General features: G+C 38.2%; 1 protein-coding gene across 2 annotated transcripts in view; it reads right to left on the bottom strand.

The window, feature by feature from the left end:
• Positions 1-8,472, bottom strand: part of rwdd3 (RWD domain containing 3) — an 11,323-nt gene extending 2,851 nt beyond the window's left edge. The window contains exons 1-3 of one of the 2 annotated variants that reach the window (XM_034868095.1): positions 8,282-8,472; positions 3,171-3,403; positions 1,058-1,279 (exon numbers count right to left, since the gene is read on the bottom strand). In XM_034868095.1, the coding sequence (XP_034723986.1) occupies positions 1,058-1,279; positions 3,171-3,403; positions 8,282-8,366 (540 nt within the window). In that variant the 5' untranslated portion in view covers positions 8,367-8,472. Of the gene's footprint in view, positions 1-1,057; positions 1,283-3,170; positions 3,404-8,281 lie in introns of both variants that reach the window. The other variant, XM_034868087.1, reaches the window with a different exon arrangement.
• Positions 8,473-11,281: the final 2,809 nt, after the last annotated feature.

The raw sequence follows: 11,281 nt of genomic DNA, 5'->3' as shown, positions 1-11,281 counted from the left end.
ATATATATATATTTATACAAATAAATATATATATTTATACAAAGAAAAAATCCAGTAAAGCTCCAACGCTCATAACATGGTTGACTGTCCGTTTTTATTTTTGAAATATTCATTTATCAGAATCATTTATTTGTTGTTATAAATGATTCTGATGAATGAATATTTAAAAATAATGTCTAATATTGGCCGATAATATCAGCCCGCCCAGATATTGGTCAGACTCTAACACACAGGCAACAGACACATGACAGCCACACACATATAGTATAAAAATACAAAAGGAAGATATCATATATATTGTGTCGCCTTACAGTTAAGTGTAATTTTTTTTTCTATTTATTTAGATATTTTGATGTGGGATTTGTTTAACACATCTAATTATTAATCTTTTATTTGATTTATGTTATTTAAGATAAAATATAATTTCAGGACACATCTGTTGTTTGGCACGGTTTGTGTAAATATAAATTAAAACGAATACTTTTCATTCATTTGTCCAGCTCATTCTGTAAAAACAAATCCTGAAAAAAAACGAATCGTGAAACTTAAAACAGTGAATTGTGTAGAATCGTAAGCTGAACTTACTGTTTTTTCAAGCCTGGCAAAGATGCCGATATCGATTATTAGTAGTTGGTGAAACTGCATTTAATGTGAAAATGAAAATCTTTAAGTCATAAAGATTTTGGATTGTTGCGAACTCTACCACAAACCTTTGTTTAAATGCTTTAAGCAATTGTTTAATAACTGAGAAACGTTCAACTTGATACCCAGTGAAAGATAGTCAGAGAGTGTGTGTTGCTGGGGGACGACACACACATTCCATCAGGCTCAGTGGTGAGAGAAGCCGAAGCAGAGGGACAGACACAGAGCTGGAGTGGAGCTAAAGTAGACCACTTTTCAATTTATTAACTTTATCAGTTATCTGGCAAATAAAGCGCTGATACTGATTATTTTTGATCTGCAAACTGCCAAAAGACGCCCCTCTCTAGTATGTACAAGACATGCTGCATAAAAGACATACAAAAAGCAGCAGGCTGATAAAAATGTGGGTTGGTACCTTGATATTGGGTCTGGCTCCCTGCAGAACCACCAGTATACTGGGTCCCAGGAGCAAGCTCCCACTGAGCTGCAGCGTCTGGCTCCAGCGCTCCAGCAGACCGATGTAGCGACTCCGACATCGGATGTGGTCTAACGACAGCACTGCCGTCCACTCCTCCTCTCTGTCTATCTCTTTCAGCTCCTCCTCTTCCTCTCCGCACTTCTCCGTCACCTCCACACACTGCTAGTGTTTAACACAGACCAAAAGATTATCTGAGGAGCATTTTATAAGCATCAAGTACAAATGATCACCCAATTCTGTCATCCATCGTCTTAACCAACTTCATTCCAACTAATTACCAATAGTTTTAAACTTATTTATGGAAGTCATGTTCAACCACCTCATTTATATTAATTTACTCTTCATTTTTGATTTATAAACCCAGAAATAATTAATTAATTTGACTAATAGGTAAGATCAGAGGAACGTTTGTTGATGGATAATCACAGCCATCCGGAACCATCCCTGTTAATTTTGTTAAATAAAACCCATATTTTTTTACATAGAAACTTTGAAAAAGGGTCAAATTTGCCCGAGGACAACATGAAGGTTAATGTAAAAAAAGTTTTTAGCCGGTCGAGGATAGGTGTGGGAATCACCGGAGGCCTCATGATACGATTTCATCACTATACTTATGACACAATATAATATTATTGTGATTTAAAATATTATGTGATTTATACAATATGATATTTTATCAAACTTCAACTTTTTCCCAATTTTAAATTATGTCCCCAAAATGAAACGTTGTTAATATCTGTTTCATCTATAAAATGAAATGTCTTGTTCATCTCCCTTTAATTGTATGCTGCATAATGGGATTGTAAAGCAGACAAACTGACCAATGCATATATGATATTAGAATGATACTTGGCATCTGTGTATGGATACAGTATTGCCACAGAAAATATCATGATACTATGCTGTATCTTCCCCCCCCTTAGTCAAAAATCACTTTACTCCCATCATTTAAGTCAGCGGAGCACAATTTGCAGCAGCAAGGAATCTTGCAAGTAACTTGGCATTACTCATTACCTTGGCTAAAATGTCAGCAGTGTGGAAGTATCTTAAACTAGAAAAGGAAAATAGTCTTAACATCCAAAATTATCAAAGTGGATTTGAGAAGTTGATTTTATACGCAAGTTTAACTAAAAGTTAAATGCATTAAGCTGAAGGAATTTTTTATCAGGGTGCTTTTGGGAGGCTTTTATATAGACCTTAATTGTTCCCTAATACTGTATCTGAAGTCTCTTTCCCAAAATTAAGCCTTGGTGCAGAATTACAGCCACTAGAGGGGGTGTGAACTTGACCATCTGCCACTTTGCTCGTTTGCCATGATGTCTCTCTCTCATGGGGAGGCAGCCTCCCCGCTTATGACCTCATAAGGGGCAAGATTCCAGATCAGCCCACCTGAGCTTTCATTTTCTCAAAGGCAGAGCAGTATAGCCAAGACTCGGTTTACACCTATCACCATTTCTAGCCTAAAAATTTTCATGCCATGGGAACTTTAACCCTCACGTTGTCCTCGGCTCAATTTGACCCGTTTCACTAGATCAATGTTCTTTTTAACTACCCAATTGTAATTACCTAAAATAACATGATTGATTCCAAACAATGCTATTTGGCAAGTACAAATCTCTACTTTCATTAATTTGGGGATGTTTTATTCAATTTTATGGCATAAATTCCCTTTAATTATAGTCTAAATAGTTCCTAATTTCTGCTTTTCTAGCTCAAACATAATAGGTATAATTTCCTGTAAATGAGATTTATTGACCATATTTTCCAAAAATAAGCCTAATATGACTAAAGTTAATAAGTTAGTTTTACATAGTGTCAAACGTTTTTTTTAAAGTGAGAAACATTGAAAAAAGGGACAAAAACATAAGAAAAAGTTAAAAACATTGATAATAAGCGTCAATTTCAATTTTGACAGGAAGACAACACAAGGGTTAAAATTGGATCGGGATGGGGGGCCCAAAAAAAGCTCATTGGGACATCCCTAATGCTCAGATAAATTTTGAAAGTAACAGCTCAACAGAGAGTTTGGAAACGTGTTCATTCAGCCTACCTGCAACCACTCCACCAGCTGATGGACCATTGGTTCTGGAGGTAGAGCTGCAGCCTGATCCAGCAGCGTCTGTCTGATGTTGTGACACTGAGTCCTAGAGAGAGCAGTGGAAGAGACGGAGATGGCGGGGGGACAGGAAGGGTAGCTGGGCAGCAGATGGAACAACAGTCTCACATCCAGCCGTCTTTCTCCTCCAACAGTGCTGTTGATTTGGACCATGAGCCCATCCTGAGCTACGAGACAAACAGAGTGAACGCGGCAGCACTGCTACAGGACTAACAGACAGTTGGATTGACAGGAATAGCCGACTCTGAGACCACAGTGGCAGATAGCATTGAATTATACCACCCGTATTTACATATCAGGGTGGCTGGGCAGGGGAGCAATGAGGTATGGTAAGCCCTGGTTGACTGTGTTGTGGTTGAATAAAGTGTAGTCTCGCTTTGACAGACCCTCCTCCAAAGCCTGCTGAAGGTAGGTCTGGCTACTCCACATAGCATTCGGGGATGGGAGGAAAACATGCTTTGGTTTAATGGAACCTTAAATTAAATGGAACAAATAGTAACATGTGAATTGTTTTGAAAAGTAATACTGATCAGTATTATGAAAGACTCAACAGGGTTTTCCATAGTAACGAGTGACTCATTTATCTACATGACTACGTTTATTTGTTACATTAAGGTGACGTGTGAATTGTTTAATGCGTCATTTAGAATTGTGGATTAATCAACAGTGTTTTCCAAAGGTCCATACTGCCATGCACCTTAGCTACATAGCCCGACTGATAGGCCTATCTATGTATGTAACTCAACATCAGATGCAGGTTTATGAACAATATTTGTACATTTAATCTAGACTACCTCCATCTGTCCATTCTCTGCGGGTGTGGTCTGAGGATGCCCCGTCTTTGCTAAATAGAGCCGGACCGATCTTTTCGGCCAATATTAGGTATTGGCAACATATAATGGGCAATTTTTTTTTATATTCATTCATCAGAATAATTTATAATGACAAATAAATGATTCTAATAAATGAATAAATCTGATAAATTAAAAAAATAAAAACAGACTGTCAACCATGTTATGAGCGTTGGTGTTGCATAATTTGTCCATCAGAGGGCGCCCTACAACGTCCCTGTTGGCAACACTAATTTTTTTTAGGGTGTGTTTATGTTCAAAGGACTTTAAGTTTTATATTTTAAGTTTGTATTTTTATACATTTCATTTATCAGAATTTTAATATGTATTGATGTTCCTCTGTTCTGTTGTGACAATAAAACAAATTATTATATTTTAGTGAGAACTCATAAATGACATAAATAACTAAGGTTAGGGAAATATGTTTGTTTTGTCACACGATTCTGGACATAAAAAAATATATATATATTTCTTTTTTTTAATCCAGAAACCTGTTACAAAACAAGCAAACGAATATTCGTATCGGCCTTAAAATCCTTTATCGGTCGGGTTCTATTACTAACCTGTTCGTCCCTGCCCTCTAACATGATTTCTGTTTTCATTTCATTTTATATGACTTTTTAATTAACCTCTTTATTCACCCGTCTACCACATGAGTTACAGGGTGGATTTACATTATATCAGGCCGTTTTTTCACCTGATATAATGTGTAACCCCTCCCCTATTTCATGAGAGCAAGGCGGAAACTTTCTTTAAAACTTTTAATCAACATTTTTGACTTTTTCTTTCATTTTTGTCCCTTTTTCAACACTTTTTCGATGTTTGTCACTTTTTTGCGGTGTTTTCAACACTATGTAACGCAAACTATTAACTTAGAGTTAGAAAAGCTGAAATTAGGAATTATTCAGATTAAAGTTAAAGGAGTGTATGTTGATGGATGATAACAGACAGGAATATGTCAACTTTTACTCAAAACTATTTCAAAACCACTTCAAGTTTTCCCCCCAAATGCTATAAAAATTAATAAGACACCCCAAAATTAAGGAAAGTAGAGATTTGTACTTGCCAAAGGGCATTGTGTGGAATCAATCATCTTATTTTGGGTAATTACAATGGTGTAGTTAAAAAGAACATTGATATAGGAAAACGGGTCAATTTGACCAGAGGACAACATGAGAGTTAACTTGGCTCGTTCTAGATAAACTGTGCCTCGCCTGTAAAGTGGACGAGAGCAGACAGGGACGGTGACAAAAATCCACTCTCAGCCTTCAGGCTGAACAAGAAGTGACAGAAACATTGTGGTCCAATTGCGATTTAATAAAATGTTATCAGACCCATATATAAGCTTGTACACAGTCTCTAGTTGTTTTAATTACGACAGAGTAGCTGTCAAAATGGTCTACATGCAATATGTTGCTGATTTGAATTAACAACACACTCTAGATGATGCACGATCAAATAGATTAGACTCTCTGACTTCTCGTCTATCAGCCACACATGTGTTCTGTACGGAATAAGCCTTTAAGGCAAGACAAGGCCGCTTTACTTGTATAGAACATTTCAGCAACAGGGCAATACAAAGTGCTTTACATAAATAACATTAAAAAATAAAAATAAAAGTTAGAGTGCAGTACAAGAAATTAAACCTTAAAAAATTAACAATCATTTCAAGAAAAGCAACATCAAAATGAAAGGTCTTCCACCTTGATTTAAAAAAACAGCGTTGCACTGGACCTGCTGTTTTCTGGGAGTTAGAAACTGAACACTGCTTCCCCTTTGTTTAGTTCTGACTCTGGGGACAGAAAGCACACCTGTCCCAGATGACCTGAGAGGTCTTGGTGGTTCATAGTGTAGTAGCAGTTTAGAAATGTATTTTCGCCCTAAACCGTTAATTCTTTGAGGCACAGGAAGCCAGTGCAAAGACTTCAGAACTGAAGTGATGTGATAGTGATAGTGAGGACTCAAGCAGCAGCGTTCTGAATCAGCTGCAGCTGTCTGTTTTTTTTGTGAGACCTGTAAAGACCCTGTTATAGTAGACAAGTCTACTGAAGATGAAAGCATGGACAGGTTTTTCCAAATCCTGTTGACACATAAGTCCTTTAACCCTTGATCTATTTTTAAGGTGATAATAGGCTGACTTTGTAATTGTCTTAATGTGGCTGTTAATATTCAGGTCCATGACTACACAGAGATTTCTGACTTTGTCTGTTATTTTTAACATTTTTGTTTGAAGCTGAGCGCAGACTTTTAATCGTTCCTCTTTTTTCTCCAAAAACAACCACTTCAGTTTTTGCTTCATTTAATTCAAGAAAGTTCTGACACATCCAGTCCTTAATTTGTTCAATGTACTTAGTCAGTTTTTGTATTGGACTATAGTCCCCTGGTGATAAGGTTATATAAATCTGCATAACTATGGTAACTTATTTTGTTCATTTCCATAATCTGAGCCAGTGGAAGCATGTAGATGTTAAACAGAAGAGGCCCCAGAACAGAGCCTTGGGTAACTCATATTTGGGTAACTCATATTTGTCTGCTGAGATTACCTATAGAAAAATTTAAATCAGACAAATGGCAATTAAAATCTGTCCAATTCTAAATCAATAAAAGGTTTGTACAAACGTCATCATGTTGAGTCGATTGTGAACCAATCAGCTGTTAAATCAGCTGAGAGGCCGTCATTTCCCCAGCATGCTCTGGGTCGGCCTGGGTCTCGCAAAAATCAACTGTGCTACCTGCGTCTCAGAACTGCGGCAGCCTTGATCTCGTGAAGTTATCGTTGCCCATGTGTTCATGACGTCAGAGCAACTCGAGATCAAGTCTGACACAAATCTTGGGCGATCGCCGGTGATCCATTCTGTGCAGACCTGGCTCATCTCCAACAAGCCTACTGTCTAAGTTTGAGACACAGGCAGCGCAGTTCCTTTGGCAAGACCCAGGCGAACCTGGAGCATGCTGGGAAACGCCAGCCACTCAGCTGATTGGTTCCGAATCTACTCAACATGATGACGTTTTATAAACTTTTTATTGTTTTTGAATCAGAGAGATTTGAATTGCTATTTGTCTGATTTAAAGGCTTAGTCTGTACAGAACACATGTGTGCCTGATAATGATTTTAAGAAATCAGAAAGACCAAATCCGTTCAGATCACGGATCATATACAGTCATATGCATATCCAGTTGTTTATTAACACCAACAACAGATCATGTGTAGAGAATTGTGACAGCTACTCTGTCTTAATAAACACAACTGGAGACTGTGTAAAAGCTGATAAATGTGTCGGATAACATCTGTTGACACGTGTTTCTTTGACTTCCTGTTCAGCATGAAGGCTGCTGGAACCTGTCCGTCTTTATCGCGGCTTTTTGTCACCGCCCCCGGTTGCAGCGGCCTGCTCCTGTCCACTTTACAGGCGAGGCGCAGATCATCTCGAACAATCTATCAACTGACAGGAAGTTAACAAGGGGCCAGGCTGTTGCCTAGCAATGTGATTCCATTGAAGAGGTGGATAACTTCGGTAATAATGACACAATAGGTAAGGGCAAATAATAGAACAGATAGCTAGTAAGTCTGGTATGTTCAGAAAATTACACCACTTTACTGTAATGCATGATATTGATATTGCCCAGCCTTATGGCGTGTCTTGATGCGAAAGGTTAGCCACAGGTTGTATTTTAACCTGTAGCGTTAGCCTTAGCTAGCTAGATTCATGGGGCTCAAAAGTTTGGGCACCCCAGATAAAAGTTTGTATTAATGTGCATAAAGAAGCCAAGAAAAGATGGAAAAATCTCCAAAAGGCATCAAATTACTGATTAGACATTTGTATAATATGTCACAAAAAGTTAGATTTTATTTCTATCATTCACACTTTCAAAATAACAAAACAAAATGCTAGAGGGGTGCATGCTAGAAACTCTGCAAGGTGCCCAAAGTTTTTGAGACGTAATTCTTTTTTAGCTTATTTTGAAAGTGTAAATGATGGAAATAAAATCTACATTTTTGTGGCATAATAAACGAATGTCTAATATGTCATTGCATGCCTTTTGGAGATTTTTCCATCTTTTCTTGACTTCTTAATGCACATCAATACAAATAATTACCTGGGGTGCCCAAACTTTCGAGCCCCACTGTACATAGTCAGATAAACACACGACGCTGTTAATAGCTAACTTAAATGCTAACTAACGTTAACTTACCAGACTGCTGGATGAGTTGGAACTCTCCGTCGCCGCAGTAAATGGACGATAACACTGAAACTTCCTCTAAAGCAGCGTCAGCCATTATTTACGAATCAACATCACGCAAGTTAGCGACAAGCCACCATGCAAGCGAGATGTATGATGAGTGAAAGTGTGTTCAGTGGATATTATGCTGCTGCACATGTCCGCACTAACTTAACGTCCGGTAAGAACGCAAACCATGTTTATCAGTTCCGCTTGGCGCCAGAACTCCGGAATTCCTTTTTAATCAAATTAAATACATAAATATGAAATACATCTTTAAAGAAAATAATTAGGCAATACATACATATTGCCTAGTTAATTTATTTAAAGATATATTTCATATTTACATTTGGGTGATGCTGAGGCTGCTTTCAACATGGGGGCTAATGTAGGTGGGAGGCCGGCTGGGTCATCCAGTTGAGTGCAGCCACTTTCATCTGACCTTCACAATATCTTCATCAGCCGTATTGTACACCACAGGGCCTCTGTCTGCCTCGTGGTTGGATGCTTAGGAAATTACTAGATTTTTCGGTCCTTGTAAATTATAGATTGTGGTCATTCATGACTAAAACTGCATACACTCAAGGAGAGAAATATGCATACACATTTTTTTCATCAGATATGTAAAGCTGAATGTATGGCCCATTATGATAATATAAATCTCCATCATTGGGAAAATGGCCTAGTATCAATACTTGAGCCTTCTCCACCACTCATTCAACCTGTCAATGAGAAATATATTGAGGAAGGTGCAATGTCCCCAACTTTGTTGCTTCGGCAAAGCTCTCCAAAGGTGCCAAATCAGCTGTCATAATGCATGGCTGTGTCCATACAGCACCATTAATTCATCAGATTTCTGCAAACCATCATTGCATTTCTCAATCATCATTATTATATGGCTATACAGCTATCTCCTGATTAGGCTGTGAGTGCCTAGGCAGAGTCTTGATGGGTCAACCGTGTGTGTGTGTGTGTGTGTGTGTGTGTGTGTGTGTGTGTGTGTGTGTGTGTGTGTGTGTGTGCGTGCTGCACCGTGCCATGTATAAAAACTGCACGTTCTCTTTTTGCTTGAATTTTTTGATTAGTCAGTCAATCAGTTTTTACATCGAACCAGTAGTGCACTCGTTAAAGTGCCTTCACTTTATAGCAGTTCTTCAAAAAAGACATGAAACACAGAATGCAGTGTAATCATGTTAGTCTATTGTTGAATTAACTTTATTTGCTAAAGTGTATTTAGCAAATAAAGTGCGTAGAATTCTGAGAAATCAGACAGTCCACAGTCCTTATAATAGTCAGAGAGACCGAATGCAGTATGGTCCTATAGAGTGCGTTGTTGAGGTGTATTAGTAAAGATTAGTAAAGATTAGTAAAGCATAGTGATCAGAGGTAGTCGGACAGTCCATAGACCATGTGCAAAATAAGAGGGTTGGAGTGGGGCAGTGCAGCAGCTAGTGTTTGGTTTTGGTGTTAAGCAGTGTTATGGTGTTGTGAATAAAGCCGTTTCTGAGCCTGGTGGTGTGACTCCTAAGGCTCCTGTAATGTCTCCCAGACAGGAAAATGGAGAAAAGTCCATGACTGGACTGTGTGTGGTCCTTGATGACATTGTGTGCACGTCGCAGACACAGTGAGTGATGAAGGTCAGTGATGGCCGGGAGTGATGTGCCAATGATTTTTTGAGCTGTTTTTCCTGTCTGCCATTGTGCAGTTCCCATATTGTGAAGCAGTTAGGGAGGACTGTGCAGCTATAGAAGTTACTGAGGATATAAGGGGAGAGTCCATCTTTTTTCAGTTTCTGAAAAAGAAGAGGTGTTTGAAGAGGTTGAGCTTTCTCGATCAGAGAGGAGGTATTGAGTAACCAGGAGACGTCATGTAAAATGTGGACACCCAGGAGCTTAAAGATGGTGATCCGCTCTACTTCAGGAGTATTCAGGAATGAGTTAGTGTTGTGAATGTGGGAGCAGTCACGGGTGAATATGGTGTATAGTAATGGGCTGACCACACACCAGTGTTTAGAGGAAGTGTGAAGGAATGTGCGTGTCTGAGGGTTGCAGCTGCTATGGAGTGTATATTGTCTATACGTCTGTGTTTGCTGCCTTGGTGATGCTTTATTAGACGGTTAAAATGGCCCATAATTTTGTAGTTCATGTATTCTAATATGTTGCACCCGCTGCGGTCACCATAATTTTCAAAGGTTTTGTCCTTTTCTGGTTAATTCTAGCAGCAAAATATTGTAGCACTGTTTCCATCCGTTTGTAAAAAATGGCTTTATTTATAGTAAATGCATAATGTATGTCATGTTTTATACACATACCTTGTAAATTGATAAAACATTACTCTTTGGCTGCAAGGTTGAGGAAACCCCTTGACTGAATGGACTGTATGACCACCATGCAAAATCTGTTCATAAACAATTTGGTGAGGATTAATTAATGGATTACCAACATTTCTAAATGCATTTCTACTAATGGTATAGAAATGGTATACGGATATAAATGGTTTTCTTCTCAACAACAAATTTTTTTGTTCTTGTTAATTGATTAGGCATGAGTAAATTATTTATTAACCACTTAAAAATTAGTTACAACTTTTTCTTTCAATTCTTTCTAACCTGTGCCTTATTAGAAAGTAGTGGCAATACTTTCCCTGTTTTTTTTGTTTTTGTTTTTTTAAGTAGAAATTTTGGTTTGTCTTTGAGAGTCTGTGGCAAATTGGAATCATCCATCCCCTCACTAACCTACAAGGCCAGGACCAGCCACACCTACCAGGAAGTGTTAAGTGTAGTAAACTGAGAGGCCACTAAAATGTTCATCACCCACTTTGTCCTGGCAAAAAGCGTATAAGGAGGCTAAAAAAACGGCATGGAAACTTCTAGTCAAATAACAACCCTGAAAACTGCCTCCTTTTGAAGTTTGGTGAATTATGGCAATGTCTTTCCCAAAGTAGGTTTCTGATGAAAGGACTGCTTTCTATGAA

Source organism: Etheostoma cragini, chromosome 1, assembly GCF_013103735.1.
Source record: "Etheostoma cragini isolate CJK2018 chromosome 1, CSU_Ecrag_1.0, whole genome shotgun sequence".
Classification (NCBI taxonomy): Eukaryota; Metazoa; Chordata; class Actinopteri; order Perciformes; family Percidae; genus Etheostoma; species Etheostoma cragini.
The sequence above is the reverse complement of the archived record's forward strand: the minus strand, read 5'-3'. Positions and strand labels throughout refer to the sequence as shown.